Here is a 20,977-nt window from a genome sequence, read left to right on the forward strand (position 1 = left end):
GATGACAAATGGGTCAACCAATTAGTTGATTAATCTCTATTATGCGCTTTTAAACACTAGGGGGCCATATTATACATTTTGCCCAGAGGGCGCAACAGGTGTGTGTACGCACTTTGAGCGCCCCCGGGGCACAAATGTATTACAGAAGGGGCTTCAGAAGCTTGTATGTCTTCTGCTGTAATACTGATTGCGCTGGTGCACACGCAGCGTTGGCACTATTATGAGACAGTGTTCGCTCAATTGCATGGGCGCATGGCCCCATGCAAATGATTACATGACTTTTCCTCTGCACCCGCTTTGCATTACCGACATAAATGCAGAGGCAAACATGCCTTTAGGAGGCACTCTCAAAGTGTGCCACAAATAGAGGGTCTAAATATCTCCCCACTATGGTTAGCAGGGCTGTGGATAAAAATTCCAGGCAGCAGTGATGCAATTTGATTCACAATTTTGAATAATTTATTAATGTGTTCAAATATTTACCTCTGCAAGAAGGAAGCTTTGGATACCATCCAAAGTAATAGCACTGGATCTTCTCAGCTCCATCCAATTTAAATCCTTCTTTACATTTAAGTTTGGCAACATCACCATTTTTAAAGCTCCTTGTGCGTCCTCTGGAATCAACATTTAGTGAACATGTAATTTCTGAAAAGCAACAAAGAAAGATTTTCATTGTAGGTTCGACACTAGGTTCAGATATAGAAAGGGCAGTACAACAACATGGTAGCTTTAAGTATTGGAAGGGAATTACTGTTAAGGGTACAGTTGGCAAAATAAATCTGAAGAATAGTGCTTTTCCCACAAAGCAAACATGAAAGTTCATTACAGGGTTAACACCACTGGCCCTCGCTGAGATATGTTGAACTCATGATACTGCTGTTTATGGCTGGGTAAACCCCTCTGATGCTAATCAATGATGAGGTTGGTCCTACGGGGTCCTAAATAACCGCCCTTCCCTGAGTGGATGATGGAGAATGCAGTCCTCAATTTTCTCTTTATTCAAATCTCCTGGAATAAAGCTGGGTTTTTAAGGTTCATGGGCTAATCTGTGTCATACAGTTGTTCTTGGGCACACACCATATAGTGTTTCTTCAAGAGACTTCACATCAAGAAGTTTTTTCAAAAAATGAGTATGTGACTTTCGAAATTCAAAAAGTTTCATCTTCATATGCCCACAGAATTGGTGCCCTGATAACTTTGACTACTGGTGAACTGGTAAAGAGAGATCCATTGTTCTTGCTGTAAAGACTGAGATGATAAAGAATGGGCACAAGCATTTAATAGTTTGCAATGTTTATCAACATTTATTAAAAGTGAAAGCAAAAGATCGGCTGAACGCCTCTATTGAATATTTGTCTGCCCTCTTGGATCATTACTCACGTAAATTATTTATTTATATAAGCACTTTTAACTCATTGTGAGAAAAACACTACATTCAATCAATGAGATAGCGCGGTCAGGCACCTGTGCAGGGCGGGGCGGAAACCAACATAAGTCTTTGGAAGATTGTTCAGACCATACTGCAAGAGGCTGTAACTAGAATGGGTCCATGAGGCATGGCTGAGATGTGGCAGATCTTTCCGCCTGAAAGCAGCCCCTCTAACCTCCATCCTATCGAGGAAATGCCAGAGTGGCGGAATTGTCAGTCCGGCACACTTATCGCCCAGAGTCCCATCTCTGCCTGGCACAGCAGGCAGCCAAAAGAACCCTGCAAGGAGAAGGCTCAAACCTTCCAGGGGAAACCCTCCTGATGCATTGTATAGATCAGAACCAATTCAATAAGATACCTGATTCCGGCTGAAATGCCACATGAATGAATTTGATTACCGGTGATTTCAATTGGTGCATGCATGCTAATGATATGGGTGGTAGTGGTTTCCACAGTGCAGGGACTGCAGCACTAATCATTAATAAAAACTAATAATTAGCACAAGAAGGATAATCAGTAGAGGTTTTTTCAATGCACTTTTGCCAGTTGGATAAATGTTTCAGCAGTGATAAAAGTGTAAATCCACAACCTCTCTCTAAAGTAGGTGCAAACAATCTGCTTGAGTACACTTTTGCAGTTACATTCTTTAAAACAATGTTCATATAGATAGTGATCTTCCTCTCTAGAAATGTATAATCCCCTCTGACATGGTGCTTTCTGCAATAAATTAATAAACTGGAACAAATTACCAAAGACCATATGTTGGCGTTATGATATTAGATAATCTTCCATCATTCGGAAAAACAATGTGTATAGTAAAATCGTCTTGGCCCTTGATTTAAGAAACTCTACATTTGGTGTGTGAGATTCTAGCTGATGGGATAAAGAAATCTGATCTTATGTCTCTGTCTACTCTTACAAGCAGGATAAACAGGATTAAATAACGAGGTATTATGCAGCTTGTTCTAATATTTATGATGATTTATGGAATAATCAGCAGTGCAAAAATAAAAACACTCTAGTGTATTCAAAGAATTAGATGTCCTGGCTTGGCAGTTCGGGCTGGACTGTTCCCATGAGGAACAGGGTCAAGACTGACTTGCCTATTGCTGGGTCTGAAGTGGGGTGCCAAAGTGAGCTAAAGAACGATGATGGATTCAACCAAGATCTGTGACTGGGGGTGAGTGTCTGAAAAGTTTCAGCGCTCCGTCCATCCTCACCTTGGGTTTGCTTTGTTTGCCCTAAGCTGGCAGGGTATGCCCAGATGTGGCTCCCTTGCTCACTTTGCCACTTGATTCAAGCTAACCTGGCTGATGAGGAGTATTATCCCAAAACCAGTCCTAGGATGCTTGTTTCTGTTCCATGGAAGACCTGGCTTGGCAGCTCGGGCTGGACTGTTCGCATGAGCAACAGGGTCAAGAGTGATTGTCATATGGCTGGGTCTGACCAGGGGAGGTGGAGTGAGCATAAGAATGATGATGGACTTAACCCAAATCTGGAGTGGGGATGAGCGTCTAAAAACTTTCAGCACTCTGGCCATCATCACCTTATGTTTGCAAAGAATCAGAACAGCATAAAATGTCTTGTTTGTCTGTAAAATAAAGACAAGGTCCCATAGTAGTAGAATGCTGTATAAACTGATGGCATGGTAAGCAAAGAATGTGTTTTATAAGCAAAAATAAGGAATTATATGATAGACTTAGAAAGAGCAGCAGTAGAAATTGGTCCCATACACACATGCCATGATTGCTTTAAAAGAGTAGGATATAACCTTCTTAAATTTTTCTAGCCTTTTTTTTATTTTGGACTGCCCAGTTTTTGGATCTCTGCTGCAAGCGAATCTCACCAACTGAGTCTCACCCACTGTAAGCTTCTGTGAAATGGCTTTGAGTACTATCTACCAGTGCCCACCTTTAAGAATAATGTCAGGTGCTGCACAGCTGAGGTGAACAAGTGTGGGGCATGTGATTGGGACTACTGCTTAACTCAACACATTATATACACACATGTAGACAAGTGTCACTTTAATAAATTGTTTATCACCTGTGCCGGCATAATAACCTAATTGGGCATCCAAAAAGATATATGACCATATAGTGCAAGGCTGTAGTGCTTCGCTGTGAGGCTGTAGATTTTTACTGTATTCACACTGTAGGTGAGAACTTGACAAAAGTTTTAACTTGTCATTTGGTTTAGCATACAGAATTTTTTTTAAATGGTTAAAACATTCTAGAGTGCAAATATAATTAATTTGGTCACATCTGCACTCCTTTATGCACTTTGGGCTTTGCATGCCATTTTTCACAGAAATAAAGGGAGACAACCATATTTCTGGCACCACTCAATGGAGAGGCTCCCTTTGTTATCTTCCATATAGGTACCCCAATATCGGCTTAGGTACTACATGCACCTTTAACCTACATTGCCCTCATACTGCACTACATAATGGTTCTTAGGACTGACCTTTTACCTTGTTGAGGTAATGACTAGAGGACCTGGTGTTTTCTCCAAAAGGCCTAAGCCTCATTCATTATGCATGAGGATTCTTGGAATCACAGCTGGACTGCAGGCCGATCATCTCCTGCATAAAAACAATGTCAAGTGTCAATCCTTCCGTCATCCTAGTTCGACATGACACAGCGAGGTATAACTCCAGGGGGTATCACTTTTGGGTATATATATATATATACCATCTCTTGCTAAGGTAGAGAGAGGAGAAAAGGACTTCCATGCCGACACACTAACGCAAGACACTGAGACTCCTGCATGCAGACACTCCAACTCGCAGTGGTCTGACATCACTTGCGGGGTGTCCACCTCGAGACCAGAACGGGGTCCCACAGTCTCTCACTTCAGGTAATGAGGTTGACTTTATCCTAGAGGGATTATTGGCTTTACACCCACATATATGCTAGGTACATTTAGGTACATCTAGTTAGGGCCGCATCGTAGAAGTACGCTTTTATTACTGTCATATATTTTTATACTTGCCTGTATTTATCGTTTTAGCACTATGGTAGAAATCTACCATCCTTTTACTCTGTTGGTGCTTAGCATTATTTATATCTGTTAATGTCTATTGGTTATTTTAGCACACTTATTTTACACTAGAATGATGATGGTTAAATAAATGCTTATTGAAAAAACGTCCCCATCATTTATTCTGTGTATCTCTCCGAGAAGAAGTGAGCACGAGTGACTGAGCGAAAAGTAGCACACTGTTTCCACGATTCTGAGGGATCAGGGTTGTCATGTTCGGTGGTTGACAAGAACTATTCTCTCCTTGGTAAGAGGAGTTTCTAGTGGCACCGTAAGCTAGCTGGTATACAGGCTGGCATACTCAGTGGGGGTGTCCAGAATCAGTTTGGACACCAATTCCGCAGGGTATGTTGTCTAAACCAGCAGATTCTGTATAGGATTATAGGAGCTACATGACATGGCACTGCCAGCGTTGTTTTGCTACTTATTCAACAGTCAAATCTGAGTAGTTCAGTCGTGCTTTTCTCAGAGAGCCCAACTCACATTACTCCAAAAACGTCTGACGTTAGAAGGGAACTATGCTGCCACAGCTTAGTATGCAAAAATTCCTATTGATTGGCTGTAGGTGTATCAAGCTTGAAGGACAAACAGTTGCTATTGTGCATAAAACCCTATCTCAGTTTCCTTGAAACTCTTTGTTGACAAACTCTGTCAACAATGACAGAAGACGACACCACAGTGTCACAAAAACGTGCGTTAATTGAGGAAGAACTAGAAGGGGAAATTAACATTTCAGAAAATGTTAGAACTACCCTTACCTTAAAACTAGCTGAATATCATTTCCCAGCTAGGGGTGGGACAGTAACTTTCGTGATTGAGGCTCACAGATCATATAGAACAGAGGTATTCTATTCATGGGTTACATTCCCACAAGCAGATGCACAAACACATACATTTCATTCTTACACTGAAGAAGAACTTCCACATGAATACTGTCCGTATGAGGACATTGAAATTCCGCTCACCTACCAGGGTGCACATAAACTGCTTTAAAGGCACGCTTTCCCATACTAAAGACAAAGTAAGACTAGGTCCGCACGACGAGACAGAGCAACTTGGCCAGTCCTTGAGGCTTACACACTGCATCCAGACACTGACACAATGCCAGTAGCAGATTTACGTCCGCTTCACAAAGAAATAATAAAACTTTACAGAAACTTAACACAATTTGTGATGAGAACACTCACACTTCAGCCAACAAAAGCTACACAAGCAGGACCCATTCAGGGAAAGGCAACCAAAATTACACCACTAACGTCAAACGCAGTTACGGGTAAAATGCCCACTAAACGTCAACAAATGCCATTCTGGTTAGCTCAGAAAATTACACAGCTAGAGGTAGTACATCTGCGCACAAGCCCTCAAGAAAAAAACAGAATGCTTACAATCTGCTTGCCAATGGGGATAGCTCCCCAGTTAGAGGATTGTACAGGTTTCACTGCAAAATATATAAGAACTCATGGTATGCCTTCACTAGCAGTAATACCAGACATATTAAGACAAATACAAACTGAGTATGGAGCAGGACCTGCTCTGAACTTAGGGATGAATTGCTAGGCAATTTTGCCCAGGTATCATCTATAATATTAGCATATATAAAAGGGGAGACAGCAGCAGTGGCAATACGCCAACATCTGAGGGAGTTCACTCCTTTACAACAGGAAGTCGTATTACCTAAAATGATTGCAGACACTTATGCTGAATTAGGTAGAGATAGTTTGGGAGCTAGAGCATTAAAACCTCAACTCATGGGTGGTCCTGAAAAGGATAACACCAAGCAAGCACCTGATTCTTCCAAGAAGAAATGGGATAATAACAATAAAAAACAAAAGAATAGATCTCAGACCAGTGGGTCTCCTCAACAGGAGCCCTCCGAAAGGAAACGCAACCTTAGGAATAGAGATAACATAAAAAAACCTGACAGGTATCAGGATACTGATACACGTGCCTCTTCATTCAAATTCTGAAGTAATTCTGTTACCCTACCGCTGAACAACCTGGGGCTATTCTTATACCCTAGTGAGAGTCAACCAAATTGACCTTGGAAGCCTAACATGGAAAACGTGGTCAAATACCTGCTTTCAGGCGCTATGTTTTGGCAGAAGAAGCCATTTAAGATGTCTAGTGTTGTTTTATATTTCTTCTGCAAAATGTTATTCATTAATGCGTCACAGTGTGTATTCAGTACTGCAAATAATTTAGTGCATGTGTTCAGATGTCTGTAATCTAAAACTTGACGATGTTTCATTACGGGAAGTGGGGGATAGAGCAATACCAAATATGAATCGAATCGAAGAATACGTTTAATTCTAGCTGTACACGAGGGTCTAGGTTCTGCATACGCAGGAATTACTGCGACAATTTCATTATTGAACCAATGCTCTTGGTGGCCTGGTTTAACTAAACAGACAAAGAACTTTGTCTTAAAATGTGACATCTGTCAGCAGATGAAGGGTTCCACAGTAGCACGTCCAGCGCAGACACCTTTTCCAATATCAGACAGTCCACTAGCGTGTGTCTATCAGGACCACTGCGGCCCCCTGCATTGGGATGGGGCTTACAGATATATCATGGTAGCAGTGGTTTCATGCTCGGGATTCCTATGGGTATGGCCTCAGCACTCGGCTGACGCTCGAACTGTTATAAAAGACTTGCGTGTCTTTATAGGGACATACGCAGTTGGCACATTACATTCTGACTGCGTCCCGCGTTTAGCTCTAGGGCGTAGAAGGAAGCCATGGAAATTTTGGGTGTAGCACTGCGGTACTCCTCTTCGTACCATCTGAGGGAAATTTGGTTGTGGAGAGGAAAAACCGTGACTTAAAGCAGTCTTTAACAGCTAGGCTATTAGGTTCAGGTGGTAGTTGGATCAATCACGTATATGGGGTACAGCGTGCCCTCAACAATATGCCAAGAAGTTCTCTAGGGGGTGTCACGCCTTTTGACGTCCTATTTGAGATAGGAATGTGGGTACCTGATCTCGATTGTGAAGGCACAGTGGCGGATGAAAAACAATTTGACATCAATAAACGTTTGGCTATTTTACAGGATCTAAATGAATCCAGAGTACTACTTAGCAATGTGAAAGTGAAATGGACCGCCACTGGGGAAGTCAAATCAGTCACGGCAAAACCTGTCTGGGTCCCAAAAGTCGTCGATCTGGTCAGAGAAAAGATCGAGGACAAAAAAAGAATTTGGGCCATCCTACAGAAAGCCTGTACCTGTCCTGGCTGTTGAAGGAACAAGAACAGTACTTCTTCCGCCTCCCGCCAGTAAAAAATAAAAGAGATTCATCTCCATTGATCTGATCAAACCACACTATGTGGCCGATACTGAATAGTAGGCCATGTGGGCTCCTGGGTAGCCGACGTTCTCCTCTTGCTACCATACAAGTAGTTGAGGCTGAAAAACTATTAACATTCGAAGAGTCTCCAACAATGAAATGGAACTCATTCCTGTTCAAATTTAACATCAGAACTCAAGTGAAACACAAATATCAATTCAACTAAATACTGATTTCTACATCAATATACCTCAAAAAGAGACACCTGCCAGTTCAACAGCACCTGCTGAGCTACCAAAGATTGATCGAACTGCATCTGGCTACTTCATCGATTTTGATACCTTCTCTCTTGATCCCAGCGAATCTGAGACAACACCAGCTCCAGTTTCCAGTAAGCAACAAGTTAGTGAGCTCTACATTTTTCTGAAAAAGACTCACTTGGTATCACCTTGGCTCCAGCTCTGGATTATATCTGCAATATTGTTTTTTCTGTTCTGGATTGGCCTATTGACTGTCTTTTGCCTACTTATGAAGGGAAAATATCTCCCAGAACGCTCTGCAGTATCCAATGTGAACTTGGTCCTGAAACCTCATCCGTCATCTCATCGTGAACAAAGAGACTTGTTTTCCGTGAACATTACAGCTGTTCCAATTCCTGATGGTATTGTTTGGGACAAAGTTGATTATGATGTATTTGGCCCGAAAGAACTTTTGAAAATACCACATTTATTTCAAGTATCTTTAAACGATATTATTACCTCCAGTATATTTTCCGATGATTGTGACTTTGAAACTGAGAATAATATGTTGTCTGATATAGAGAAATCCACTGCATTCTCAAATAATGAAATTTTAGAAGACACATCTGATTACGATAGCACGTACTGTTTCCATCATTATGGTCATCACTTTTTACACAAATCTTGTATCCCTAGAAATGTTTACACATACCATCAATGGGAACATTGCCCAATACCGCCAAAAGGTAGTTTGAAAAGTTTCGCACAGAAATGTTCTTATTGTTCAGGGTTTAGCACTTTTGACCCGACCTCATTTTATTATAAGGTTATACCTACACCTGCACAGAAAAATATGCTAACTAACACCAAACAGATTTACTCTACATCCCAGGCATTGCCTATCTTGTTACTGTAAACTCCAGGGTTAATTGCTGTATGCAAGTATTGTTTCCACCAACCCACACAATCAGGGAGGTGCAGTTATGGCCTTCGTTGAATGATTCCTTTAAACAGTTTGATACTCTGAGCCAAATGAAAGCCAACCGTGCCTTTAACCTCCGCCCGACAAACTTATGATCGTTAGGTTGCAAGGCCCTCCGCCGAGATTCAGGCACTGATAAGAAAAAACTGCCTTTTCCATTTCACAGAAATGGTACAACGTCTCTTTAACATGTCCGACACGACGGGTATTGTCCACCTATTTAAGACCACAGGTTCTGGACTGTTATGCACCTTTCGGACAATCGTCGGAGTTGTTCCCAATTTTATACACTCCATATTCTGAAGCATTTTTGAAGTGTTTTTGGTGAACCTGTTTGTCCTTTTTCTGCTACGCAATGGATGTCCCAGTCATCAAGGAGATGGAACAAACGCTCTTGAAGCGCCGATACCATGATCACATGGTACGCCATCCGGGCACACCTCGACTTCCAGAACTAAGCGAGTCTTGGTTCTTGTCATTTAGACCAGTCTGGATCGACTGTATTCGGCCTGTCCTCCGATGCCAATTCTACGGACGAGAATGCATGCACAAATTGCGACACCGGACGTTGATGCTTTACTGGACCCGATTACGGCCCATGTTCTGCAGTGTCCTCAGCGTATTCCAATGTTGATGTCTGCATTCTTAGAGCTTAGAGGATGCTTCAGCTTCTGTCAGGAAGGATAATGGCTCCTCAACAAATACTTAGGCCTCGGACGACACTAGCGCCTCACAAGCAATGGCTGTGGTGAATGCGTAGGAACATCTGTGCTCGATTGACCTGATCTGCGAGTAGTTGAAGGGATCGTCATCTGCGGTTGCAGGCCACAGTGATGTTGCGTCTCCCATCCATGACACAAACATTTGGCTCATCGTGTGCTGGGAAAATGTGGCTTTTTATCAACCAAACTTGAAGTTTTAAACAAGACACTTTAGTCTAAGCCTCATGGCTTTCAGTCACTCTATGTTCAAATAATAGCTGCGAACATAACTTAGATTTCTATCGCCTTCTTTACATTTTTTTTTAACCATTAATTAGACTTTTTATATTTTTATGGACTTTTTTTAAAGACTTATTTGCGTATTATATTTAGCAGTACGGTTGATTTTTTAGTATGTCGTCCAGCTGGATGAGGATTGAGTGTTATGTTCCATATAGGTACCCCACTATCGGCTTAGGTACTACATGCACCTTTAACCTACATTGCCCACAAATTGCACTACATAACGGTTCTTAGGACTGACTTTTTACCCAGTTGAGGTAATGACTAAAGGACCTGGGGTTTTCTCCGAAAGGTCTAACCTCATTCATTATGCATGAGTATTCTTGGAATCATGACTGGGCAGCAGGTCGAACATCTCCTGCAAAAAAACTATGTACAAGGGTCACTCCTTCCATCATCCTAGTTTGACATGACACAGCGAGGTACATCCCCAGTGGGTATCACTTTTGGATATATATACACCATCTCTTGCTAAGGTAGAGAGAGGAGAAAAGGATTTCTATGCCGATACACTGACACAAGACGCTGAGGCTTCTGCACGCAGACACTCCATGTTCGTTGGTTGTCAAGAACTATTTTCTCCTTAGTAAGAGGGGTTTCTAGTGGCACTGCAAGCTAGCTCGTATACAGACTGACATACTCAGTGGGGGTGCCTGGTATCAGTTTGGACACCAAGCCCGCAGTGTATGTTGTCTAAACGCGCAGATTCTATATAGGTTTATAGGAACTACATGACACCTTTTGATGGTCTGAGGGGAAGGAACCAAGTTACTTTGTTGGTTAAGAGTTAGGTTACAGGCTGTGAGAGAGAAGAGCTTGATGAACAAGTTACTTACCTTCGGTAACGATATATCTGTAAGAAACATTAGTTAGTTAGATTCCTCACCTTAGAATATCCCTAGGCGTCAGGCTGGATCCGGAAAGATTTTTCGTCAAAAATACCCTTGCACGTTGCTAGGCATCGTCTGCAGCTCCGCGTCTGACGTCAGTTCTTGTACATAGCTTTCCGCGCCAGGAACGCAGAGCCATGCAAGAGATCGACACTGGTGCCAAAAAATTCTAGGGCCCTGAAAGGGATGACCTCAACCCTAGATAACGGTGCGCAGAACGGGTAGAATGGGTGGGGCGGTGAGGAATCTAACTAACTAATGTTTCTTACAGATATATTGTTACCGAAGGTAAGTAACTTGTTCATCTGAAAGAAACACGTTAGTTAGATTCCTCACCTTAGAATAGATACCCCAGCAATACCAACCCCGGTGGTGGGCCCGTGAACCAAGATCACACCAGAAAGTCCTGGAGAACAGAACGGCCAAAGAAGCCGTCTCTCCGGACTTGGCTGTCCAGGCAATAGTGTTTGGAAAACGTGTGCAGCGAGGCCCACGTTGCTGCCTGACAAATGTCCTGCAAAGGGACTCCCTGGCCCAGGGCAGTGGTCGCCGCTGTGGCCCAAGTGGAATGGGCCCTCAGCCCTACAGGAGGTTCGTTTTTAGCTAAGGAGTAACAGGCCTTGATACACAAAACGACCCACCGAGAGATGGTTCGCTTGTGCACCACCCGCCCCTTCTTAGCACCCACGAAGCCAACAAAGAGTTGGTCGTCTACCCGGAACTGTTTGGTGCGGTCCAGATAGAAGGACAGCGCCCGTTTTGGGTCCAGACGGTGGAGCCTCTTGTCCTCTTTCGAGGGATGCGGAGGCGAAAAGAAGGTGGGCAGCATAGCAGACTGTCCGATGTGAAAGGCAGTCACCACCTTAGGGAGAAAGGAAGGACGAGTCCTGAGAACAACTTTGTCCGGATGGACAGAAAGGAAAGGAGGCTTAGAAGAGAGAGCCTGGAGCTCACTCACCCTTCTAGCAGAGGTGATGGCAACCAGGAAAGCAGTCTTAAGCGTCAACAGATGAAGGGGACAATTATGAAGTGGCTCAAAGGGAGCGCACATCAGAAACGTCAATACCAGATTCAAATCCCACTATAGGCATTACGAAAGGGACAGGACGAAACATATGAGTAATGCCCTTAAAGAATCGAGAAACAACAGGGGATTTGAAAAGAGAAGGCTGATCAGGAAGCCGTAAGAAAGCAGAAATAGCTGAAAGATATCCTTTAAGGTTGCCCAGAGCAAAGCCCTGCTGGGCCATAGAAAGAAGAAAGAGGAGAACCTCAGAAAGAGGGGCAGAAAGGGGATCCACAGCCTTTGCTGTGCACCATGCCACAAATTTGTTCCACCTGCAGGCGTATACCGATTTTGTGGAGGGACGCCTGGCTGCCAGAATAACATTACAGACTTCAGGAGGCAAGTCAAATGGCATCAACTGCCGCTGCTCAATCTCCACGCATGGAGGTGGAGGCTGGACAGGTTCGGGTGGAGGACCGTTCCCTGCTGCTGCGACAGAAGGTCCTCCTGAAAAGGCAGTCGTATCGGGAGATCGATCGACAGACTGAGTAGCTCGGGATACCAGTATCTTCGTGCCCAATCCGGAGCCACCAAGATGACTTGGGCCCGGTCGTGCCTGATCTTCTTCAGCACTCTGGGCAGAAGTGGTATAGGCGGAAAGGCGTACAACAGGCCGCAACTCCACTTGCGACGAAAAGCGTCTCCGAGCGAGTGCCGCCTTGGAAACTCCAACGCGCAGAACTGCTGACATTGCGCGTTCTCTTCGGTGGCGAATAGATCTAACCAGGGCTCTCCCCACTGCCGAAAGAGGCCTTGCGCCACGTCCGAGTTTAGATGCCATTTGTGATCCATCATGCACCGGCAGCTGAGTTCGTCTGCTCTGGCGTTCAGAGAGCCCGCCAGATGTTGAACCACCAGGGTGATGCCCTGATGTTCCAGCCATGTTCAGAGGTGCAGAGCCTCCTGACAAAGGGTCCACGACCCCACCCCGCCCTGTTTGTTGCAATACCACATGGCAGTGGTGTTGTACGTGAACACCTGCACTACACTTCCCCGGACAGAGGGAAGGAATGCCTTCAGTGCAAGTCGGATCACCCTCAGCTCCAGAAGGTTGATATGGAGCCGAGACTCTGCCGGAGACCAGAGGCCTCTGATTTCCGCCTCTCCCATGTGGCCCCCCCATCCCAGAAGGGACGCATCCGTCAATACTACATGCTCCGGTTGGGGTAGGGAGAGGGATCTGCCACTGACCCAATCGCGGTTCGTGCGCCACCACTGAAACTGTCTTGCAGTGCCCTCCGAGATCAACACATGGTCGGACAGGTTGCCCCGATGCTGGGCCCACTGAAACTTCAGGTCCCACTGCAGAGCCAGCATCCGCCATCTGGCGTGATGCACCAACAGGATGCAGGAGGCCATCAGAACCAGAAACCGCAGCACCAACCTGACCGAAACCCGGGATGGAGGCCGAAAGATGGGAATCAGAGCTTGAATATCCCGGACCCGCTGCTCCGGAGGATAGGCCCGGGACCGCGCCGAGTCCAGAACCGCTCCGATGAAGAGGAGCTTCTGGGAGGGACTCAGATACGACTTCGGCACATTGATGGAGAACCCCAGCAAATGCAAGAGGTCGGCCATAGTCTGGAGGTGGGAGACAACTGCCTGGGGCGAGCCCACCTTCAACAACCAGTCGTCGAGATAGGGGAAGACTAGAGCCCCCAATCTGCGCAGATGAGCTGCGACCAGCGCCATCCCTTTCATGAACACCCGAGGGGCATCGGTGAGGCCGAAGGGGAGCACGGTAAACTGAAAATACTCTTGGCCCACCGTGAACCGCAGGTAACGCCGGTGGGCCGGCAGGACGGGGATGTGGAAATAAGCGTCCTGCAAGTCCAACGCTACCATCAGTCTTCAGGGTCTAGGGCAGCCAGAACCTGAGCTAAGGTGAGCATCTTGAACTTCTCCTTCCAGAGGAAGGCGTTGACGCTCCTGAGGTCCAAGATAGGACGGAGGCCCCCTTTGACCTTCTTGGGAACCAGAAAGTAGTGGGAATAACAACCACAACATACTTCTGGACCAGGAACGCGCTCGATGGCCATCTTGGCCAAGAGGGCCGTAACTTCCTCCTGCAGAAGTTGCAAGTTATCCCCTGAAATTTGGTGGCACTGCTGTGGCATGGCTGGAGGGGTCGCCCTGAAGGGGAGGGAGTAGCCCCTTCAGACTATTTGCAGCACCCACCTGTCCGATGTGATGGTACGCTAGTGGAGCAGGTCATGGCGAACTCTGCCTCCCACTGGCATGGAATGGGCCTGAAAGTTCGGACTAGGAGGGCTTTGAGGCGGATGCTGCTGGGGTAGATGTGGACAGACCGGCACGTTGTCCCCCTGTACCGCCTCGGCGGAATCCACGTCCGCGTGGTGGTTGGTTCTGCAGCCGGTGGCTAGGTGGACGTAAGGGGGGCGCCCCTTCGTCGTCCACGAAAGGGGCAAAAAGCGGAAGTTTGCTGGCGTGGGCCGAGAGGCCCAATGACTTGGCTGTAGCCCTGGAGTCCTTAAAGCGCTCCAGCGCACTATCCGCGTTGTCGCCAAAAAGGCAACTGCCATCGAAGGGCATGTCCATGAGGGTGCTCTGGACATCCCCGGAAAACTCGTGGACCTCAGCCAGGCGTGGTGACGAAGCACCACCGTGGTCGACATTGCCCTGCCCAGCAAGTCCGTTGTGTTCAGTCCACATCGGGTTGCATGCCGTGCCGCATCCTGCCCTTCGGCCTCCTCTGGACACTGGGGCAGCACGTCCTCCACTGTATCCCACAGGGTGTGGGAGTAACAGTCCAAAAGGCACGGAGTGTTGATAGACCGCAACTCCAAACTAAGAGAGGAGAACAGTTTCTTTCCAAACTGTTCTAACCTTTTGGATTCCCAATCCGGGGGAGTGGACGGGAAGGAGGTCTGGGAGGTAGAGGCCTGGATAACCAGGCTCTCGTGCGTGGGGTGTATGGACAGAAAACTGGGGTCGCCCGGTGCAGGGCGGTGGCACCGGGCCACGTTCCGGTCCATAGGAGGAACTGTGGAGGGCTTGGACCAGGTGCCCTTCAGAACGTCAATCAGTGCTTCATTAAACTGCAGCAGGGGCTCCGAGGAGCTTGCTGACGGTCGGAGCACTTCAGTGAGGAGATTAGTCCTCACGGCCACAGCAGGCAGCTCCAGCCCAAGGGCATCAGCCGCCTTGCGCAGCACCACAGAAAATGTAGCCCCTTCCTCCGAAGCCACGGTCGGAGGAGAAATGAAGCCAGTGTCAGGAGAGGTGTCAAGACCACTGGCATCCCCCAGTTCGTCTGTCCAGTCCTGAGATAACTGGCCCTGCCGGGCCAGAGGGTCCTCAGATCCCTCCCAGTCGTCACCATCATCCGATTCCTGGTATACAGGTGGAATGATCGGAGCCGGGCGGAAGATGAAATTGCAACCCATCGGTGTCGGGTGTGGTGCCGGGCGGCACCGCTCCGACGCTGGGCCTGGACCAGGACTAAACCGGGGAACGGCAACGTCCGAAGGTGGCGCCGGATGCGGCACCGGAGGAGTCTGCGGAGGGGTCGAAGGTCTGGATCCCTTGGGGACCTGCGGCGTCGGGACCGGAGTCGACGACGGCGCCGGGGCCGGAGCCGCTGGCTCGCTAGGCCTCCCAGTCAAGCCTGCGGGGCCCGAGGGCATGCCGGCAGGCGTCGACGGCGGAGCCAGGTTCCTCATGGCCACGAGGAAGTCCCTGACCTCTGCAGGAGTCGTGTCAGACCCAGGGACCGGAGGGTATGGGGTCGGACGGGACTCCTGTGGCTCCGATGGAGCCGCGCGGGTGGTGCCATCCGAACCCTCAGCCAAGTCGCGCGACCGGTGAGGGGAGCCAGAAGAGCGATGTCGCCGCTTTGACTTCTTGCTGTGCTTTGACTTACCGGATCTTGAAGACTTGGACCCCAACGAGCGGTGATGGCTGCGGCTCCGTGACCGGTCCCTTGACCTCCTTCTCGACCGGGACCTAGAACGGCGCGGAGCCGACTGCTGGAACTCGAGCAGCTTGCGGGACCGCTCCCGCCTAGCTTTCAAAGTCAAGGCCCGGAAGTCGAGGCACGACTCGGCATCGTGGTCAGCCCAAGGCAATAGAGGCACCGGTGGTGGTGGTCCGTGACCGACATCAGTCGGTGACAGGAGTCACAAGCTTTGAAGCCAGGCATCCCTATCGGCACCAGAGTCGAGGTCGACGTGAATGGAACCAAAAGAGTTCAAAAAAGTTTAGTCAAAAAGTGACTAAAAGGGTATGCTCTTCCCGGATCAGCGCTTACTTGCGCGGAAAAAAGAACTGACGTCAGCGCACGAGGGCGGCGTCTAAGTACTCCGACGACGTCATGCTGGCGATCACGACACCGACGACGGATGCGGAGCCGCAGACGACACCTAGCGTCACGCAAGGGTATTGCTGACTAAAAATCTTTCCGGATCCAGCCTGACGCCTGGGGATATTCTAAGGTGAGGAATCTAACTAACGTGTTTCTTTCAGATTTAAGCGTTTTGAAAACTCCTATAATGTTGTCCAGGAGGAATGGTCGAGGTGAAGTGGAAATTTTGGAATGAAGAGGTGACAACATTCTAGAAGTCTTCATCGCCATTGCTAAATTTTTGGATAAGGGAAAAACTATGAGAAGAACGGGAAACTAAAGAGGTAGATGAGCACAGCAACTTGCTGATGTATCCCTGCATTGAGAGGACTGCAGGCTCGAACTTCGAAGGACTTTGTTGTCCTATGATCTTCCACCTTCACTCTTAGGGAGAGTAGAGTATAGTGTGGACTTGCTGGGGACATTGAAGGAGAGGTTTTTCTTGGACTACTAGGGATCACTTCTATGGTGGTTATCTCTGGAGAGGGACCTCAATACGTCTGGACACACAGATAACCTGCAAGTGGACTGTCCTGGAGAGTGCTGGAAGGCAGTGTAAGCTGCCCCAAGGACTCGATGGTGCTGCTCAAGGTAGGTCCCAGAGAGAAGAAAAGTGCCTTGTCTCTGCACAACTTCCCACTCCTGTGAGGAGGTAGTTTGGTACCAGAGCTGCCAAAGAACCTTGACCATTGAGCTGAGCAGCTAAATAAAGGAGAGAAGGCCATGAGCTCTCTCTCATTGGTGAGAGACCTATTAAAAGATCTAAGATAATCTGTCAAACATTTAGAGGTGAGCTGGCCCTAAAATTCCACTCCTAGTGGGTAGAGTGTGCTCCAGGAGCAACAATGCGAAAACACCATGCAAAATGCCTAAAGGGGCCTGAGGATTCTGGTCTTGGCTTTGGTGTTCATGGGCAGCATTGAAGAGAGCCTCAGAAGTCACACATGGTCTCCACAGATTCAAAGCTGGGTCATCTGATGGTACCCTGATATTATTCCTGGGAAGGGCCAGTGTCCCAGGAAAGTTTAAATGCTGGGGATATGGAGGCGAGCACATGTGGCATTCCCCCGCTACTTGCTGTTTCCTCCCTCAGTGAGGGTCAGTGCCCTAGGATTATCACAAATTAGCATATCTTGCTCCGTTCAGAAGAACACCCAGGGAAGGCAAGAGCCTGGGGATCAAGGTTGTGTACTTCCTAATACTCTTGTCTGTGGCAATGAGAAGCACACATTGGTCTACATCCATCTGTTTGGATTTGGGTTTCCCAGGTGGGCATTTTTGTTGCAAGCAGGACCACCACATGTGGGGGCAGGGCACCCCCTCACACAAATGGGAGTGTGCCATTCAGCACATCTGCACAACAACAAAAAACATTGAAAAATGGAAAGGCTAACAGCATAACCCAGGAGACTGGGGCTGCCTTAATTTGCATGTTTTGCAGTGTTCTACGAGAGGAGGAACACCGGTAAGTGAGTGAATTTGCTTTGGAGCTACGAAGGAGCAGCTGTGGGCCCCCCAACTCCACAAGGAGCCCCTTTCTGTGTCATTTGAGTCACAGAAAGAGTGATTCTGTAGATAAAAAAGGAATCCTGGACTGGAGGCCTTTGTTTAAAGACTCTGTGGTACATGAAAATTTGGTACCAGGTCTTGTCTTTTCTTTGTAGATAGGTTAACTGTCTAAGAAAATCCTCAATGTCGGATAATGTTCAACATAAAAATCTTTATTGATGTATACACTGCTGCTAGCAAATCACTGTGTATATTGTTTTTGTTATTGAAATGTGATACTACCCTGAAAGTTTGATGTGTATTTTATTTGTCTCTATAGTTTGCTTGTAATGATTATGGTGACACCGTCACAAAAGCAAGAAGACCTGAGTTGTGATCAACACCTCTCTACTGTTAGGTTGTGCTCATAGAAGGTACGGTGTGCAAACTGTGAAAGGTACCTTTAGCGCACGGGTCTTCAGTACACTTAGGGATTACCCGACTTTTGAGAACTTTAATAAGTGTGTGTCCTCGATTAGTTGAGGCACTTTCAAGGGTGTCTCCATAGGCATTGCGACCTGCTATTGGGTAAATTATTTGTTAAATAGTGTGTAGCCTTTAAGAGTGCATGTAATACAGTATTTTACTTTTTACAAGAAAAAGTAATGGCTAGAAAGCTGGGTAAGCCTTGGACTGTTTTGCTTCACTACCTTCAGAGTCAAGTGCCAAAAAGGGCATTTGGTTCCAGTTTAGATGCCTGCATCACAGGGCTCCAGAACACTAGCAGTGAAAGATCCCAGTTGATAGAAGTGAGACAAAGTACCTCTCAGACCTTGGACCATCAAACACAGATTTCTTACAGTTGCTAATTAAGTACATTACATTTATTGGCACAAATAGTTGATTTATACAACTCTGGTAGACAATTATTAACAAGCAGATACCAAAGAGCAAACCATGACACCTAATAAAATAGTTTAATTGCTCACACTAAATTTTACCAGGCTATGGGACCAAATAGGTCAGCTATTGAGATTCTTGAGGTAGACCCTACACTTAGGAAATTCCCATTGTTACCAGTTTTCTAATAAGTTAAAGCGCTAGACTCCTTTTCCTGGAGTCATAAAAGGGCAACATTTTAAACAATATACATAATAAAAGGGTGACTATGATAACCCTCCAAAATAATTATCTAATTACCTTGCATAAATGTTATTAAACGATCTAGAAAATTGGACAGCAGGAATTGACATTTCTTCTGGCCCAAATGGGCTTAATAGCATGGGAGTACTCTAAGAACAATGTAATATTATCAAGTATGAGGGCATGGGCACCTCTCTAGAAAAAGGTCCATACTTGCACTGTTGCTTGTGGATGAGAGAGAAGCTTTCGGCACGGTGGACACATCCGTGCTAGGGCAGAAGCTAGTTTGGATGGCAATCAATTAATATTTGTGGTTTAAGATCAGGACCCTCGCTGAAGATGCCTGGTTAAAGGTTCAGACTAACCTTAGTGGGCAACTGAATTCTCACCTCTGTGAGCTTGGGCTGTTTCCCTACTTTCTTATGCAGGCAGCCTGTCTTTCAATCCAAGACTCCTCTAGGCTTACAAAGGCTGCTTTATTGACTAGTATAATATAAAAATCATAAGCATTAGGTAGCCAATAGAGAAGATTAAAATGTTGACCCTCAATGGTTACAGTAAGATTAATCTCACAAAATAATTTAGGTGTATGGGAAGTAGCACTGTAGAGGTACTGTTATGTACACTTACATCTCTTAGTGTGTCATCCCAAAAATGTCCAACTCCTGCTAGGTAAAAGTGCAAAGGTGGAACAGTCCTCTCTATTTGTACTAATTTGTATGGATAGTTAATAATTATTCACATTTTATTCTCAGTTCAGATATTTTGAGGACAATTCACAAAGGCATGTAAGAGTGTGTAAAAGAACACTACATAGAACCGCCTTTGTGAATAGGCGGCATAGATTCTACATTTCTGCCACATGGATTAACAAAACCTTTGTCAGGGCGCCAAACGTAATAGACCATAGGAGGACTCCTCTGGCCTATGGAAATGACATGTTCAAAATGCATCCCATTACCTACTTCTGAAGTTCAGTGGTGTAAGGCAAAGCAACATACCTTGGCACTGTGGGTTATATCGCCATCCTTCTGTTGTACATTCTGATGTGTCCACAATGTGCCTTTGGTAGCTGTGATATCCATCATTACATTCATATTGAACTGTATCTTCTACATTGAAAAACTGCTTTTTGGGCTTGTAGCTCTTAATCGTGCCAGTCAACGTTAATTTGCACATTCCTGTAGTAGTAAGCATAGTAAAATGATTATCATTCAATCATGAGAATTATAAAAACATGCTGCTATCTAAACACTGTCATTAACGTACAGACATTTTCATATTATCTCACCCCTTTCACCACAAGGGTAAAATAATTACTCTACGTATAGAGGCGCTGTGAGAATATTATTGGTATTTAGGTAAATAGAAGTGTAGCATTCCATATGATGATAAAAAACAATACAGCATGTGAAATGGTGAATTGCATAGTACTGCTCTCTGATGAGGCACCTAATGGATAACATATCTGCAGAGGTTTTAGTTACAGTTGATTGTCGAACCCACCAATATATGCAAGATCATGAGGGGAAGGCATATTTATGTGTGTTAATGCCCAACAGAGGGTTATTAACAGCAATCTACTAATTTCACATAATACAGGTAAATAAACACTCCAATTGACTCTGTTTCAATCACTGTCTTTGACCCTTAGAAAGTGCATGGTGCTAATTGTGCAATATGGCTGAGAGTAATAATTAAAAAGTACCCCAAATCACACCTCAACATCACCTTCAAATTTGCTTCTTTCAGATGCTACAACATGATTTTGAGTTTGGTTGGCGAATTTGCCATTTTACCTTTAATGCAGGCACCCAAGCGCCATAGTGTAAGGGTGCCTACGTTGCCCTGCTGACTGATTTTGTGCAGGAAGGGACACCTTCCTGCACAAGCCCAACAATTCAGGCAATTTCCATTTTCTATATGTGCTGCAGAATGCAGCACACATAGAAAAAGGAAAAAAACTAAATTGTTCTCCTTGTTGCGCCTCTCCTAACTCTATCCCTGGGAACGACTTAGATTCTGAAGCATTCCCAGGTTTATGAATTCTC

The 20,977-nt window shown here is 45.9% G+C and overlaps 1 protein-coding gene across 1 annotated transcript in view; it reads right to left on the minus strand.

The window, feature by feature from the left end:
- LOC146833907 (coagulation factor XIII B chain-like) overlaps nt 1-20,977 on the minus strand; it is a 1,069,530-nt gene that overhangs the window by 701,293 nt on the left and 347,260 nt on the right. The window contains exons 4-5 of the mRNA XM_085601818.1: nt 19,928-20,107; nt 484-645 (exon numbers count right to left, since the gene is read on the minus strand). Coding sequence (XP_085457944.1) covers nt 484-645; nt 19,928-20,107 — 342 coding nt within the window. The remainder of the gene's footprint in view (nt 1-483; nt 646-19,927; nt 20,108-20,977) is intronic.

Source organism: Triturus cristatus, chromosome 4_2 (assembly GCF_964204655.1).
Source record: "Triturus cristatus chromosome 4_2, aTriCri1.1, whole genome shotgun sequence".
NCBI lineage: Eukaryota > Metazoa > Chordata > Amphibia > Caudata > Salamandridae > Triturus > Triturus cristatus.